Here is a 17,986-nt window from a genome sequence, read left to right on the forward strand (position 1 = left end):
TGTAAGATTGTTGTACTTTTTGACTTCAACTCAATTTGAGTTACACATTCCGGAATAGAATGTTGGCTTCAGTTAGGAAGAATAAACATTAACACAGGCAGTCTCTGAGTGGAAGGGCGAGTGTTGACTTGTAGGGCTGAGGAGGAGGGGATAGAAAGTCTGTGGGGACGTTAGAGACGAAAGATTATGGTTGGATGGCTCGCGGTTGGTTGAACCAGTGGCCCAGTGATGTTATCAAGTAGCCAATTTCTTTCTCTCTCGGCTCTGCCTGCTTCACTTGCAGCTTCATCCAAAGCTGACTTCCCACATACAGACAAAAATTGCTATGGTAGTCCCAGCCTTCACTTCTAATCTCAACACCATCTAGTACAGCCTTGCCCAGTAGAAATATAACGCAAGCCATAGTGTGTGATTTAAGTTTCTGGTAGTCATGTTTAAAAAAACAAGAAGGAAAGAGTGAAATTAATTCCAATAATATATTCTGTTTAACCTAATATCTACAAAATATTAACATGAAATCACTTAAAAAAGATTGATAACAGGGGCATCTGGGTGGCTCAGCCGGTGAAGCAGCTGGCTCTTGGTTTTGGCTCAGGTCATGATCTCCTAGTTTGTGGGTTCAAGCTCCACACTCTCAGTGCAGAGCCTGCTTGGATTCTCTCTCACTCCCTCTTTCTCTGCCCCTCCCCTGCTCACGCAGGGGAGTGTGTGCACAGTCTCTCTGTCTTTCAAAATAAATAAATATACTTAAAAAAATTATTGATAGCATATCTTACATATGCTTTCTTCTGTACTAAGCCTTCAATGCTCCGTGTATATTCTACACTTAACAGAACATCTCAGTCACACTGCTTGCCTTTCAAGTGCTCAATTGCCCAAGTAGCTACTGGCTACTGTACTGGGCAGGCCAGGTCTAGAAGAGGGAGAGTCCTCCTGTCCCAGCATTCTTAGCTAGAGTTGACATTCAGTCTAATTGGACTGGATCAGGCTATACATCTATGGCTATACCAATGACTGTATACCAGGATAAGGCTGTGTGCCTGTAACTATACACCAAAGACTGTAGCCAGAGGAATGGATCGGGTTAATTGGCTGAAGCTAGGCCTGCCTGTGGTGAGCATAATAATGTCCCCCCCCCCCCCTGCTTAAGATGTCCATGCCCTAGTTCGTGGAACCTATAAACATACTAGGTTATATGACAAAGGGGAAATGAAGTTTCAAATGGAATTACGTTTGCCAATGAGTTGATCTTGAGATGACACTATCGTGCTGCACCCGATGTAATCACCAAGATCCTGATAAATGGAAGAGGGAGGCAGAAGAGAGAACCAGAGAGATGGCGGCATGAGCAGGACTCAGCTCTGTGCTGGTAACTTTGGGGGGAGAAAGGGGCCACATGCCAATGGATGTGGGCTGCTCTAGAAGATGCCAAAGGCAAGATGGTCCCCTAGAGCCTCCAGAAGAAACACACCCCTACCAACACCTTGACTTTAGCCAAGTGAGACCTGCATTCAACTTCTGATTAAGAAAATAAACACGTATTGGTTTAAGCCACTAAGAAAACTAAACAATGATCTACCCCTGAAGTATTTGGAAAGAATGGAAACCTAATTTTTAATGGACATTTTGAGACATAAAGGAGTTTTTCGTTTCAAAAATTTAGTTTTTAAGTGTCAAAACTATGAAAGAATCTAAAATTTGTGCCATAAACAATTGACTAGAAAGAGAGCAGACAAAGAGCTGGACTATATCGCTCCCTGGGAGGGCCAGACAAGAATTCCCAGGCTAGAGGAAGAGAGTTAAAGAGACCATAAGAGAATAAGATGCTGCTCACCTCTTAATTTGGTCTTGGCACCCTGTTCCCTCTTTGATGCTCACTCAACAATAGAATTCCATATACATTATTGGAGTCCAAGAGTGGACAGACTTTATGCCCCACTTTCTACTGGAACCCCGTGAACCAACAGAGTAGGCTTAGACAGAAACAGCCGAGGTAACCTTCCAATTTTTCTCCAGTTCTAATAGCCCATGTTCGTTACAATGAGAGTATAGAGTGCATGGACAAACAACCAGAGACCATCTTAAGATATGGATGTCAAGGATGCATGCCCGGAAGACAGATGTGATAACAAGACCAGATGGGAAACGGCACCTCAGGAGTGACCTGGGTGAGCCCATGATGAAGGACCAGCTGCCGCCACCACATCAAGCCCTGGAACTTGAATCATCTCTGTAGAGGTAGAGAGTGAAGGAGAATACAAAATGGCCAAGTTTAAACCTGAAATGACTGAAAATATCTACAGCTGAGTATTCTGACTCTTAATATCACAGAGAATGGAGATTCAAGAGAGACACAAAATTTACCTATAATAAATTGCCTTATTGCACATGTGAATTTTGTCACCATATTTATAATATAAAGATACTGGAAGGAAACATCCATGGGGTATAAATGCTTGGGATTGTTATGTGCTCTTGTGGAATTGACTCCACTGCTATTATAAAAAGATACTCTTTATCTCTGGCAAGTCTTTGCTCTGAAATCTACTTTGTGTGATATTAATACAGACACTCCCCCTTTCTCTTGGTAAATGTTAGCATGATACACCATTTAACATCCTTTCACTTAAAACACCTTTCTATTTTGAAATTTGAAACAATTTCAAACTTGGAAGAAGTTGCAAGAATAAAAGAAGAGCACCTGGGTGGCTCAGTGAGTTAAGCGTCTGATTTCCGCTCATCATTTCCGGTCATCATGATTTCGAGCCCCACCTGGGGTTCTCTGCTGTTAGCACAGAGCCTGCTTCAGATCCTTTGTCTCCCTCTCTCTCTGCCCCTCCCCCTCCTCAAAAATAAATAAACATTTAAAAACTAATAAAGCAGATCTTGAAAAAAAGAAAAAAGAATAACAAAAAGAACTCCCCCCAACAACTTCCTCCAGCTTCATTTAGTGTCCTGCAGTGAATGGCATGCAGCAGAAATCCAAAGCACCAATGGCAGGTTCTAGAGCGCCCTCTCTAGGCAACTCTGTCCTCTACAGTCCTCCACCCTACAAATTCTAGCTGCCTTGGCCTCCCCAAATTCTCAGTTCTGTCTCCTCAGCTCACGTTGTGCTTAGATTCCTTCTCCCTATGGTTTGGCCTGGAAATTCTCTCCAGGTAATAAAGAGGGTGATTTTAGGGCTCATCTCATTCATTTGCATTCTCTCAGGGGTCACTGTCAAGACACTGTCTGCTGTCTAGTGCCCGAAAACTGGTTTGCTTTTTTCTATATATTTCCCCCCATGTTTTTAATTGGTTAAGGTAGGATGGGAACTCTGAACTCTGGTTCCATCATAGCAATAAGTGAAATTCTAATGTTTTTACAAGTATTTTATTTAATACTTTAATTATCTTATTTTATTTTTTTTAATGTTTATTTTTCGAGAGTGGGGGAGGGGCAGAGAGCGAGAGAGACAGAGGATCTGAAGCAGGCTCTGCGCTGACAGCAGAGAACCCCAGGTGGGGCCCAAACTCTTGAACTGTGAGATCATGACCTGAGCCAAAATGAAGACTCCAATGCTTAACCGAAGAGCCACCCAGGCACCCCTAATTATCTCATTTGAAAATTAATGTTTATACCTTCACGTGTATAACATATACCTTTGTATACATGAACTGTTTCATAATTTTAAAAATTGTGACCAATAAGCCATAAGGGCTTGTTGAGGCAAAGTAGGAAAATAATGCAAAAAATAAAAATAAAAAAATAAAAGTCAAGTAATTAACAGGATGATGTTTTAGGATCTGGATAATCAATATTTATATTTATCATATTTGGTCCCAACGAGGCACAATTGCTTTAAGAATATGAACAGAAGATTCAAAATGAATTAGCAGGCATAAAAGAAAATGTTCAATCTCACTAGTAATCTAAGAAATATTATTAAAAGAAAATGCCATTTTCTTTTAAAAATAATTAAATTATTTTTGAAATGGGGGCACCTGGGTTGCTCAGTCGGTTAAGTGTGAGACTTCAGCTCACGTCATGATCTCACAATTCTTGAGTTTGAGCCCCACATCAGGGTCTGTGCTGACAGCTCAGAGCCTGGAGCCTACTTCAGATTCTGTGTCTCCCTCTCTGCCCCTCCCCCACTCATGCTGTGTCCCTCTCTCTCTCTAAAATAAATAAGCATTTATAAATAAATAAATAAACAAACAAATATTTTTTAACATACTAAATATTAAATATTAAAATGATAGTATTTGATGTTAGCAAGAGTTCAATAAAATGGGAATAGTCTCAGTAAGACTATAAATTAGTACAACACCTAGGGAATAAAATTCAAGAGCCCTTTACACTCTTCATTCCCCTTAAATATTTCCCTGTAGTGACTCTAACACAGGAAATAATCTTAAATATGGGGGAAAAAAAGCCTTTGGAACAAAAATGTTCATCCAGCATCATAAATACTTTGAAAAGTAAGAAACAATCTAAATGTTCAGCACTTGGGGAATGATTATAAAAAAACGTGACAGGTTCGCTCAGCAGAATATTACATCGTCTTCAAGGACTGGTAGTCGGAAGGTCTAGTCAGCTGTAGGACAAAGAGAGCTGGTTCCAGAAGGTTATCAACTCTCCTTTCAGCTTGTTTGGGCAACATAGGCCCTTTCATTTCTCAGGCATTACAAAGCTGAAAGGTCTGGAATCCAGGGATTTGTTTATAATCAAACAATGGATTTATTAAGCTTTTAAAAATTAGTTAGAAGATGAAAAGCGTGTATTGCGGTAAGAGAATACAGCGTAAAAGTATCACCGTTTCTAGCACATTTCGCGGCCAAAGTAGGTGCTAATAATTATCATAGTCATAACTAAGATTTTCTTTAGTGCTGGATATTGGGGGGCTTTGCTGAGTTCCTTATACTATCTCATTTGATGCATTTTGCAAGTCCTACCCATGCACAGTTTTGCAATTTGTTTTCCCCCTAGGCATCATTCCTGCCAGGGGGATGATGCTGAGGGGTGGTAGCTTGTGAGTTACAGCCTGGGGATCCTGGCAGCCAGGTCCCGGGGTTTATTTACTGCACTTCTTAGCTTTAAGGAGAAGCATTGGGAGGGCTATAGGGGGGAGCTGGGTTTGCAGAGTCAACGAGGCCAAGCTCCCAGACACCGGAGCCCACCCAGGCCAAGCTCCCCAGACACCGGAGCACAGGGGCCCGTGGGGTCCTGGAAGAGGCTCGGAGCCCCTGGGCCCTGCCGGCCCAGGCCCCGCCCTCCCCGGCACATCCGCCCCACGGTGCCCCCTGCAGGTGCTGCTGAGTCCCCAAGTGCAGTCGCAGCGCGGGAGCCGTCACCGGAAGGCCAGGGTGGGCCTGGTTTGTGGCCTCAGCGAACTTGGAAAACAGAAATCCCTGGGAAGCAAAGAAGATGCAAATTCTTCGGCTGGAACTGGCCTTTTGCAAGTTCCTCTTTCCCTCTCTCCCGCCCCGCAGACCTGCAGCTTTCCAGTCCTCCGGGTTCACCCCAGTTTTGCCCCCTTTCAAGCCAAACAAGGACTCCGGAGAATTCTAAGTCACACTTCGGAAAAGCACTGGCAGGTCCTTCTGCCCTCCTCTCAAGGGTGTGGTGGAGTCAGTCTCTGCGTGGCTCAGGGTCAGGAACACGCCAGCCCAGCCAGCCCTGGGGAGGAACTTGAAATCCCAGGCATTCCCTCTTACTCCATCTCATTTCTGTCACGTTTCTACATTTTAATTTTTCTCATGGAAAAAGAAACACATCACATGGTCTAAAAACTAAACACCGCTAGAATTTGAGACTTTTAAAATGCTTACTTATTTAAGTAATCTCTACACTCAACCTGGGGCTCAAACTCCTGACCCTGAGATCGCAAGTCACATGCTCCACCGGTTGAGCCAGCCCCACGCCCCAACACCTCTAGAATTTGAAGGGAAAGCAAGAGTCCTTGCTGCATTCCTTTGGCTTCTAATCCCCCTCTTTTCAGGTCCCCCCCCCCCCCCCATTTATTCTGCGTTTCTAAAATGCAGGCCTGCTCAGAGATCATCTCTCCGTGTTTCCGTGGACTATGCCTTTCTAAGATGGCAGATGTAGACCCGGGGCTTCACCCCCACTGCCTCCCGCCCGCGCCCCCTCCTCCCTCTCACAGATTTCGATTACATCGATGTTCAGGGTTTCCCCGATTGTGACCTTTATTCACAGCTGAGACCAAGTCATGTACTCTGTCCTCTGTGCCCTCTTCCACTCACTTTGTCCTTGTGGGTTTATGTTCTTTTTCATTCCTTCTGCTCCACTAAAGTGGATCCTGGGGAGTCATCAGTCTTCTCGTTTTTGCCAGAAGTCATCTTCTTCAGTCTCCAGCCAGTCTTCTCTCCTCCAAAGCCATGACTTGTGCCCATTCTTCCGTCTGTGAGCTGATAAAAGCTTGAGTCATGTCTCTTCCCAAGGGTCCTTGCATCATTTTATTAGGAAACACTGGATGGCAAAAAATACTCAGGCTCCAAGAGAGAACTCTGTCGAGCGGAATTTCAGGCTGCCAAGAGAGAAGTATGGGGACCTGGGCACTTGTTCTGGATGTTTGGGGCCAGCAGGGGATTCCTCAAGCCATGAAGGGGTTAAGGGTCAGCCAGCAGGAAGGACTAGGAGGGGAGGCAGAGGGAGAAGATGAAGGAATCCAGGCCTCTGAAGGAAGGCTAGTTGACTGGAACTAACTAGTTGCCTCCATGACTTGCTAAATATAACTTTAAGTAATCTGCAGTCCCTTGGGGTCATTCTTATAGGAGGAGCGAGGCAAGGAAATAAGTGGTTGTTTGCAGTTCCAGGTCAAAGGTATCCTGGAGAAAGTACCCTGGCCACATTCTTCCGCAATTCAGTCTGTGAGTTCTGTGTCATCGTCGTTTTCGGGTTTCTCGCTGAGGAGTCTCAGAAGCATGCCTGCCCTTGCCTGCCACATGATAAAGATCCCTGCTGTCCTTGGATAACTTTGATTGAGGGCCTGCATTCTGCTCAGTTCCTTATCTGAAGAACATTCCTGACTAACACAGGACAGATTCCGAAGGAGTGCTGGTGTGGACAGAGGTCTCTGCTGACCGCACCCGGGCCGCCTCAGGCGCAGGGGCCCCACCGCGTCTTGCCTCCCTAGTGGGGCTCCAGGAAGGGCCGCGCCGCCGGCAGGGGCATTTGGAGGGACCTGCTGGGACACTCCGGTGTCCCCTGCCCTGTTTATTTACAGGGGCAGCCAGAGACCTGTGTCACTTGTGCAATGTTCAGTGAAGGAGCTGACCGTGGAGTCTGTCAACTGGAAATTTGTGTTCTCTGTTAAAAATAACAACAGAAAGAAAAGCTGTTGGGACCAGGGCAAAGTGAAGGGAGAGCTGGATCCGGAGACCAGTTATATTTCACGAAAAAGGAAAACCCCTTCCCTATCTTTGGAGAGAGGTTTTTGTACTCTCAGAAGAGGTCTTAATAAAATGCTCTTCCCTTTTATGCCGGGCACATTGGTTCTGTTTATGAAAGAAAGCAGACATTTTTCCTGACCACGTGTTTTATTGCAGAGGATTGTTCACACACATATGCACATGAGCATGCACACACACACACACACACACACACACATATCTGTGAGTACAGCCCTACATACTTTGCAAACACAGCCTTTATGGGGCTCACTTACATTCTCATGCCTTTGCTCCTGTCACTGCATTAATTTGCTTCCCTACTGTTTTAGCTGCTTTCCTGAGGCTTCAAATCACAAGGCACTGCTGGGTGTTCAAAAAGGTTTGTCCATGGGTGCCTGGGGGGGGCTCAGTCAGTTAAGTGTCCAACTTGTGCTCAGGTCATGATCTTGCAGTTCGTGAGTTCGAGCCCCACATTGGTCTCTGCGCTGACAGCTCAGAACCTGGAGCCTGCTTCGGATTCTGTGCCTCCCTCTCTCTCTGTCCCTCCCCCACTTATGTTGTCTCCCTCTGTCTCTCTAAAATGAATAAACATTAAAAAAAGAAAAGGTCTGTCCCCCTCTATTTTTGTATTGGTGTCCTTCCCAGCAAGGGGCCAGAGGAGGGACCGTCACCTTCTCCCTTCTCCCCTGCTGTAGGGAGAAGACAAAAGGAGCAAGAAATCTTCAGATCATGAGACTTTGGAAAGAATATGCCGGGGCGCCTGGGTGGCGCAGTCGGTTAAGCGTCCGACTTCAGCCAGGTCACGATCTCGCGGTCCGTGAGTTCGAGCCCCGCGTCGGGCTCTGGGCTGATGGCTCAGAGCCTGGAGCCTGTTTCCGATTCTGTGTCTCCCTCTCTCTGACCCTCCCCCGTTCATGCTCTGTCTCTCTCTGTCCCAAAAATAAATAAACGTTGAAAAAAAATTAAAAAAAAAAAAAAAAAAAAAAAAAGAAAGAATATGCCATGAAGGGAACTTGAGCTTATCTCCTAAGGTGGTCCTTAGATAACCTTTGCTTCCACTTTCAGCTCTCAGTCAGAACTGACATTACTTTGGTTTTTTATTTCTTTTCCAGCAGGCTGAATAAGATAGTCAGGGAAGCATCTATTTGCTCTGGAATCTTTTACACTCAACTGTCTACTGCAGGGATCACAAAGAAGACACCGGCCCCATCTCCAAACATAGCAAAGGTGCAGTAAGCCGTTGTTATCTTGTGCACACACGCACATACATGCACACGTATGCCCGCGGACACACACACACGGGCACAGGTACGCACACGCTTGGATTTGCTAAGCAAATAAAGGTCTCAAGGGTGGGAGGAAGAATATGTACCCACTAGTGAAAACAATCTTGAAAAGAATTTCGGGAGAATACATCTTCCTGTATCTGCTTCCTTGTCATCAGTGTGAGTCTTGAGCCACCTCTCACTTTGTTAAACTCACTGTGGACTGTTGTCAACCAAGCTCACCTTCGTTCTGCATTCTTGTTCCTCCACAGCTCAGCCTGAGCTCTCCTCAGGGTGCCCGGGGAGACCAGCCAGCTCTTGGAAATAAACCATCCCAGATCCTTCATCTTTGTTTCAGATGCTCCTTTCATTACCTCACCTTAATAAAAAGCTGACTTTATCTACAGGCTGACACCGTCCTCCCCGCCCTGTGCTGCATTCCAACACATGCCTCCTGTCTCCGGCCTTCCCCATTCCAAGCTGACAGGCTGTGAAGTGCCTCTCCTTGTCCCTCCTTCTCTCTCTTTCCTGACTCTGTCTTCCCTCATCGACCCTCAGCGAGCCCTGTGCAAGTCCATACCATTCTGCCTGTCCACCTTTCCCAATCGTTCCTGTCTACCACTGTCTAGGATGGCCTTCACGTGTCCTACTCTCTCCCTCCCCCCCTTCTAGAAACATCTATAGATATCCTTTTTTTGTTTTATTTATTTATTTCGAGAGAGACAGAGACAGTGCGAGTGGGGAAGGGGCAGAGAGAGGGGGAGAGAGAATCCCAAGCAGGCTCCACGCTCTCAGTGCAGAGCCCAACATGAGGCTCAAACTCACGAACCATGAGATCACAACGTGAGCTGAAACCAAGAGTAGGACGCTTAACAGTGACTGAGTCACCCAGGCACCCCCTAGATTTCCTTTTGTAACAGTTCCTCAGCCGTCTCTGCCTAGAGACCTTTATCTCCACCGATTTTATGTCATCGGGACACAAAGAGGTCATCATACAGAACCACTCCAGGCCCACACTCTAGAGTCCAGACATTCTCCTTTCAGCTCCGCAGGATCTCACTTCCCTTGTTCCTACTGAACCAATGATCCTATCACTTCTCTTCTCACTGTTTTCTGAGTGTCCTCCAGGCTTTGCTTGTGTCCTCACCCAGACCAAAGATGTCCTACCTTCAAACTACGCAATCCCTTGGTGGGGGATGGGGGAGGCCCGTTCCTGTCCTCACGCATTTCTGTAAGCTTCTCGCTGCAGCATTCCTTCTGTGTTTCTCTTTCACAAACTTCAAGGGGTCCCTGTGTTGCGTAAGCTGTGCCTTCCATTTTCTCTCCTTTGCTGCAAGACCACCAACTGAGGAGGCTGGTTGCTGGTTTTACTTCTAGTTCCTATTAGTTAATTAAAGTTTATTTATTTTGAGAGAGAGAGAGTGGGGGAGGGCAGAGAGAGAGGGAGAGAGAGAATCCCAAGCAGATTCCACACCGGCAGCACAGAGCACCTCACCAATAGTGAGATCACGACCTGAGCTGAAACCAGAAGTTGGACACTTAGCCAACTGAGCCACCCAGGCACCTAGTTCCTATTATTTAACCTCAAGGAAGACTCCAGTAGCCCTTGGCAGTGTTTTAGTCACCTCTGACTTCTTCTCATCCCCCACACAGAGCCCTCCGAGGCTCTTACTCCACTCCCCGAGGCCCAGCTCATCTCTGTCCCCTGCTTTCTCTCCTGAGATCCTTCTTTACAGACAACATTGGGATTATCTGACGTAAGGACCTTCCTCCTGTCTTTCCACTCCCTGTCAGCCTTCTCCTCATTAGAACACTTGTTTTCAGCTTGGAACACTGTACTAAGCTCCTAACTGCACAACCCATCCTTTCCTCCTTTCCAACCCCGTGTTGGATTTATTATTCCAAAGACCACATTCCTCTCTTGCGTAAAAATCTTCAGGTTTCCCCGTTGCTGCTAAATTATGTGACCTGCCAGGCATGGCTGTTTTCCACACATACTCCATTTTGTCTGACACTAAATCTTTGCTTATATTATTTTCTCTGTCTTGAGGGCCTTCTGTCTGTCATTGCCACATGATCAAATCTTATCTTACCTTAGAGGCAAGCTCAAAAGCCATCACCGACAAGAAATTGTCCCTAGACCCTCTTTACTAGAAGAGATTTTTCCCACCTTTGCTTTCTTATAGCTCTGGAATCCTCCTGCAACATTTATAACTTTCCACCCTGTATTATGGTTGTCAGACAAAACTGTAAGCTTCTTAAGGGTAAAAGCCTCCTAGCAACAGCACAGCAGTGACATACCATGTGGGGCAATTCAGGATGCTTTTATCACAAATGGCAGGAACATAGCTAACACAGGCCAAAAAGAGAAATTATTAGGCAAATGCACACCGCAGATCACACGGCAGTGGGAAGTACAGGGAAACAGCTGGGCCTCAGGGACTACTAGAACGAACTAGAAACGTGACTTCAACAGCACACATGCTCTTTGTCTTTGCTTCTCTCTACCCGTTGGAGCCGTTCTCCATGTAGTGGTGCCATAAAAAGTCAATCAGCACTCAGGGTGGTTCTTTGTCATTTTAGCCAGGTACCTTATTCTTACCTATTCATTAAAATAGGACTTTTATTTTTGTTTATTTATTTATTTTTTTCAATGTTTATTTATTTTTGGGACAGAGAGAGACAGAGCATGAACGGGGGAGGGGCAGAGAGAGAGGGAGACACAGAATCGGAAACAGGCTCCAGGCTCTGAGCCATCAGCCCAGAGCCCGACGCGGGGCTCGAACTCACGGACCGCGAGATCGTGACCTGGCTGAAGTCGGACGCTCGACCGACTGCGCCACCCAGGCGCCCCAAAATAGGACTTTTAATAGTTCCACTTGGTCAATCTAATTCCAAGTAGAATATATACTTGCAGGAAACTGATTCTTCCTTAAGGGGCCTTTAAAATCAAACTTCCCTCTAATCTAGATAGGCCTTACCTCCAATTAAAATGGGTTGATAAAATGCCCAGGTGTATACATATGGCTCTCAACAACAACAACAACAACAACAACAACAACAACAACAAAATGGCATCGAGCCCACTAATAGTGTACAAATTCCTCTGTATGTTGATCAGTTTCCTCCCCTCCACTTTCACCAACATCTTGTACCTTGATTCCCAGCATTTGTGGATTTGCTCTATGGAGAGAATCTTTGTTTCCTTTGACCATGTTGGTCATTATTCATTATGAAGAATTTTGGACATATTCCTGAAGATCGGCTTTTCTGGCATGGTCCCTATGGCCAGGGCTGTGTGACTCAGATCGGAAAGTATGTCAAGGATGAGTGGATTTTTTCACTTTGAGTTTTTTCACCCTTTGAGGTCTCCAATATTCAGAGTAATCATTTTGACCCCTTTTATCAATATCACCTCCACTGAAAGTCAATAATAACTGAATTACCCAGAACCTCTGTTCTTGAGTCCTTGAGAGCTGGGAGGGGGGTGCAAGAAAAATCTTTTATTTCAACTGAACACTATGGTTATGGGAGGAAAGGAGTGAAGAGTTGTAAGAATAGGACAAAGTGGGCCTTTAACACTTTACACAACAAACATCTATGTGAAAAGGGGATTAATTTATCCAGATGAGACACCAATCAAATATCTAGACAAAACACTGAATATTTTTTTCCCATAGATTTGGAGTCACCAGACTCAGCAAATAAAGATGTAAGATGCCCAGTTAAATTTGAATTTGAGATAAACAGTGAAAACTTTTTAGTATAAGTATATCCTATGTATACATACTATGTATCAGCATAGGACATACTTATACTAAAAATTATTTGTAGTTTATCTGAAATTCAAATTAATCGGGTATCCTGTACTTTATCTGGTAATTCTATTTAGATTAAATATTTTGGCCCTGTCTAGACACAGTCTGAATTTTATTTAAAAAAAAATTTTTTTTTAACGTTTATTTATTTTTGAGAGACAGAGAGATAGTGTGAGCAGGGGAGGGGCAGAGAGACAGGGAGACACAGAATCCAAAGCAGGTTCCAGGCTCTGGGCTATCAGCACAGAGCCCGACACGGGCTTGAACTCACGAACCGTGAGATCATGACCCGAGCCGAAGTCAGATGCTTAAATGACTGAGCCACCCAGGTGCCCCTGAATTTTATTTTTAACCCAGTAATCATTTTTTTCAGTTTATTTATTTTGATTCCAGCATGCAAGCAGGGGAGGGGCAGAGAGAGAGGCAAAGAGAATTCCAAGCAGGTTCCACACTGTCAATGCAGAGCCCAGATGTGGGGCCCGAATTCACAAACTGTGAGAGCATGACCTGAGCCAAAACCAAAAGCCAGTAACTTAACTGACTGAGCCACCCAGGCACCCCCCAATAGTCATTTTTTAAAGATATTTATCCATTGGGGTGCCTGGGTGGCTCAGTCGGTTAAGTGTCCAACTTTGGCTCAGGTCATGAACTCACAGTTTGTGAGTTTGAGCCCCACGTTGGGCTCTGTGCTGGCAGCTCAGAGCCTGGAGCCCCCTTCAAATTCTGTGTCTTGTTCTCTCTCTGCCCATCCCCTGCTCGTGCTCTGTCTCTTTCTCTCTCAGATATAAATAAACGTTTAAAAAAATTTTTTTAAAGACATTTATCCATAGAAATGAAGCCCTTTCCATGGCTTATCTACCTTTCCACCATCTTTGAAATGGAAATTTACACTGCTCTTCTCAATTCCAAACTTTCTTCTAAATGGCCCACACCCTTAGCATGGAGCACTAAAGCAACATAATTTAATCCATAGATACATTGCATTAATGCTCTATTCTGTTAATATGTGCATTATTAATTTGATTGCCTCTAATTTTTTTGTTGTTGCAGTTTTATACCTTTATTTGATAATCAGCCATTAGTTCTCATCCACATTAACTGTGGATTTTTTTTTTAATTTTTTTTTAACGTTTATTTATTTTTGAGACAGAGACAGAGCATGAACGGGGGAGGGGCAGAGAGAGAGGGAGACACAGAATCAGAAGCAGGCTCCAGGCTCTGAGCCATCAGCCCAGAGCCCGACGTGGGGCTCGAACTCACAGACCGTGAGATTGTGACCTGAGCCGAAGTCGGACGCTCAACCGACTGAGCCACCCAGGCGCCCCTTTTTTTTTTTTTTTTTTTTTTGTGGACTTTTGAAAGTGGTGACAGGTACGTAGATAACCAACACCTAGAGCCTATTTGGTGAATCTTCATCCTTATTACGTTTTCTAGACAACCACACATGGTTACAGTATGGCACATTCCTTATTCCTTTGGCCCAGACAGCTTTGTTGAGCCTGGTGTCAAAGCACACATCTGGAGTTCCCATCTCTTTCATGACAAATTTCCAGATCTCTTTGAATACTTGAGAGGCACGCTTCTTGAACCCCGCTCTATGGATGTGCTTGTGAATGCTGATAGTGTATTCTCTGGTCACTACCTTGATGATGGCAGAATGGCCCTTCTTCTTGCTACCCTTCTCTGGGGGAGCCATTCTGCCTGGCCCTGGTTGGAAAAGCTGATCACCTCTAATTTTGAATACATTGTAGAGCTTAGTCCAGCATCAGAATATTGAGTAAGAACTAAATAGAAGTGAGGCACTCATCTATGCAAGGACCACTTATCAAGTACACATTTCATATGTTGATCTTTTTTAGGCTCTACAAAGGTACACAAAGATACATGAAATTAATTCAACAAACTCTTTATGAAAAATCTATTTTGCCAGGCCATTATTCAAGGTGCTAGGAGTGCTATAGAGTTTCCATACTTGAGGGACTCTGTTCATTGAGAAAGAACTCATTGGATAAGGTGGTAAAAAGAACCAAGATCCCCACTCCCAAGGGATATGCTGTTCTGCTAACTACCAGGGTTTTTCTTTTGCTGAATGGTGTATACAAACTGGTTAAAGACTGACTTTTTTTTTCTTTTAAATGTTTATTTATTTATTTATTTTTGAGAGGGGGAGCAGAGAGAGAGGGAGACAGAGAATCCCAAGCAGGCGCTGAGGCGAAATCAAGAGTCAGACCCTAACCAACTGAGCCACCCAGGTGCCACTAAAGGCTGACTTTCTTAAGAGAACAAAGAGTACTTTTAATGTTGGGTGGGAGATGGGGTGCCTGCGTGGCTCAGTCAAGCATCTGACTTCGGCTCAGGTCATGATCTTGTGCCTGCATTGGGCTCTGTGCTGGCAGCTCAGAGCCAGGAGCCTGCTTTAGATTCTGTGTCTCCCTCTCTCTCTGGCCTTCCCCCGCTCACGCTCTGTCTCTGTCTCTGTCTGTTTCTCAAAGATAAAAATAAATAAACATTAAAAAAAAGTTGGGTGGGAGAAAAGAAAAAAGAGAAAGAGGCAACTGGCAGAGGCGGGCTCTTTGGTAGGAAGACGGAAAATGTCTGATAGGGTAATGGATTAAATGTCTGCTTGGTGATATGTATGGGATGTGACCGCTCTTTCCTAGACTCCAAAGAATTCTTCACTAGAACACCAATTTTCTTATTAATGTGTTGTAGTATTAGCTATGTTTTGGAGGATATGACATAGTGGTGAGTAGGGCCTCAGAGTGAATGTAAAGTGAGAGCCAAGGCTCCCCATGGGAGGCCCAGCCCATCTGGGTTACATCTTGGGGATCCTCATCTTGCATATTTGATATAAGTTAAAGATTCCAGCTGCATTTTAGATTGTCGTTGCTAAGAAGACAACGCACCATCCATGCCAAACATTTGGAATTTTGTGTAACAGAGTGAAGATACTTCTGGCATGAGCCACAATGGTTCTTGGCATCAGTTAAGTTTCTTTTGTTTCAACGGAATCAAGGCCAATTAAACAAGAAAAAAAGAAGAGGATGTGGGGGAAGGGATTGGTGGTAGAATGTATTAGAAGCACAAGGGGATGGGCTGCCTGGGTGGCTCAGTCGGTTAATCGTCCAACTCTCAGTTTTGGTTTTGGCATGATCTCATGGTTTCATGAGTTCGAGTCCTACATGGGGCTCTGGGCTGACAGTACAGAGCCTGCTTGGTGTTCTTTCTCCCTCTCTCTCTGCCTCTCCCCCTCTCATGCTGTCTCTGTTTCTCTCAAAATATACAAATAAACTTAAAAAAAAAAAAAGAAGAACGAGGGAGAGCTCACACCTAGGAAGAGCTGGCCAGCTTGACCTTGGGGGTCAGGGAGACCAGGGGACAGGGACCAGGGGCTTCCTTCAGCGACCTCAGGGGCCGTGGAGATTTTCTGGAGCGGCTGCTATCATGTGTTTTACCCCTATTGTCATCTCTGTTCATGTTATTAAGTTCCCGTGAGAGAATCTAATTAATACAGCTGGAGTCAAGGGTCTCAACTCTCTGTGTGGCAAAATCATTTGAGTTAGAGAGTCTTCTCTTTCCATGTCTCCAACATGTCTCAAAACTAGATAGAAATGGTGTAATCTTGGATGTTTATACTGTGTGTCCTTCTTTTGGTTTAACTGAGAGCCTTGAATTATTCCATCTCTCTAACACACATTAATTTGGAAGTTATATACACTCTGCTTCTATTCTTTCGGTGGTTACCCTAGAAATTCCAACCTGCACCCGTAACCCACCAAAGTCTAAGTTAATCAACATCTTTCCTCTCCTCTCAGGCAATCCAAAAACTTTAGAATACTTAAATTCCATTCCTCCTTACCTACTTATAAATTGACTTTTTCATATAGTTTAAGTCAACTTTTTTTTTAACGTTTATTTATTTTGAGAGAGAGCGAGAACATGTGCTTGCGAGAGAGCGGGGGAGGGGGACAGAGAGAGGGAGAGAGAGAATCTTAGGCGAGCACTGCACTGTCAGCACAGAGCCTGATGAAGAACTTGAACTCACGAACCGCGAGATCACGACTTGAGCCAAAATCAAGAGCTCAACTGACTGAGCCACCCACACGTCCCATGAAGTCAACTTTTAACACACAACCAAGAATTATTCCAACATTTTATTGTCAGTGTTCATTTGCGTCTGCCGTTTGCTTTGCTCTTCACTCATTGTGTGTCTCAAACATTCCATATGGGACCTTTTTTTTTTTTTCTTCCTGCCTCAAATATTTTCTTTAGCATTTCCTTTAAGAGCTTTTGTTAGTGATGAACTAGCAATTTTTATTTCTCTGCAGTATTTATTTTGCCCTTATTCTTGAAAGACTTTTTTTACCCCTGCTAGATAGAAAAATTCTAGGCTGGCACATTAGTTCTCTCCATGCACTAAAGGCTTATCACTGTTTTTCTCACTTCCATTGTTTGCTGTTGAAAATCTGCTGTCAGCTGAGCTGCTACTCCTTTAAAGTCAATCTTTTCTCTCTTTTTTTCTGGCTGCTTTTAAGATTTTTCTCTTTATCTTTAGTTTCCTGCAACTTCAGCATGATGTGCCTAAGTATGTTTTACTTACCCTGCTTGGGATTTAATGGGTTTACCAAATCTCTGGATACGTGTCTGGCAGTTCTGAAAATGTTCAGTTATTATGAATTTAAATATTGCCTAGTTCTTTCTCTCCCTTTTTCTAGAACTCCTATTTAACATTATCTTGCATGTCTCTCAAACCCTCTTTCCCATTTTTCATCTTTTGATTCTGTGTTGCATTTAGAAAAAATTGTTTTTCTGTTTCACTGTTTCTCTAATTGTGCTTAATCTACCCCCTGAGTTTTTAATTTTGATAAACTTAAAGTTAGTTATTTTTTAAATGCACTGACACTTTTTATAGTAACTTATAACTGCTAATTCATTAATCTACATCTATATGGGTCTTTTTGTGGCTCTTTGTTACTTCCGTTGGTTTCCTTGTATGCTTGAATGTTTTTAATTACATGCTGCTCACTGCCCTTAGAAAATTATTTGTGGGGGCACCTGGATGGCTCAGTCAGTTAAGCATCCAACTCTTGATTTAGGCTCAGGTCATGATCTCTCAGTTCATGAGATCAAGCCCCATGTCAGTCTCTGTACTGACAGTGTGGAGCCTGCTTGGGATTCTCTTTCTCCGTCTCTTTCTGCCCCTCCCCTGCTTGTGCATGTGCTCTCTCTCTCTAAAAATAAATAAATATCTATTTAAATATATAATAAATATATATGTTATATATATTTATATAACGTATGCAATTATATAAATATATATTATATATTTATTTATTTAAAAGAAGAAAAAAAAGAAAATTATCTGTGGAGATGTTCTATGGTCTAAGATGAAGGTCTAAGAGAATTTGAATTTGTTTCTTTGAGGCATATGGGTACCTTTCTGTCTGCTACCACTTTCTACTTCATTTAGGGTTTAAAGTTTCTTAGACCACTCAAGTCTTTTGAATCCACA

At 43.9% G+C, this 17,986-nt stretch overlaps 1 protein-coding gene and 1 long non-coding RNA gene across 2 annotated transcripts; both read right to left on the reverse strand.

Moving 5' to 3' along the window:
• Nucleotides 1-6,154: 6,154 nt before the first annotated feature.
• Nucleotides 6,155-9,135, reverse strand: LOC123582699. Its single transcript, XR_006704520.1, has 2 exons — nucleotides 8,900-9,135; nucleotides 6,155-7,308 (listed from the first exon to the last, which is right to left on the reverse strand). It is a non-coding gene; the product is annotated as an uncharacterized LOC123582699 (long non-coding RNA).
• A 4,729-nt stretch (nucleotides 9,136-13,864) lies between these two features.
• On the reverse strand, nucleotides 13,865-14,173 carry LOC123582703 (60S ribosomal protein L31-like). The gene has a single exon (XM_045449061.1). The coding sequence runs from the start codon at nucleotides 14,168-14,170 to the stop codon at nucleotides 13,865-13,867; it is 306 nt and encodes a 101-aa protein (XP_045305017.1). The 5' UTR covers nucleotides 14,171-14,173.
• Nucleotides 14,174-17,986: the final 3,813 nt, after the last annotated feature.

This window comes from Leopardus geoffroyi, chromosome B1 (genome assembly GCF_018350155.1).
Source record: "Leopardus geoffroyi isolate Oge1 chromosome B1, O.geoffroyi_Oge1_pat1.0, whole genome shotgun sequence".
Lineage (NCBI taxonomy): Eukaryota > Metazoa > Chordata > Mammalia > Carnivora > Felidae > Leopardus > Leopardus geoffroyi.

What these genes read in the sequence shown, in the direction of transcription:
- LOC123582703 (XM_045449061.1), bottom strand. Translation starts at nt 14,170, where the DNA reads ATGGCTCCCCCAGAGAAGGGTAGCAAGAAGAAGGGCCATTCTGCCATC.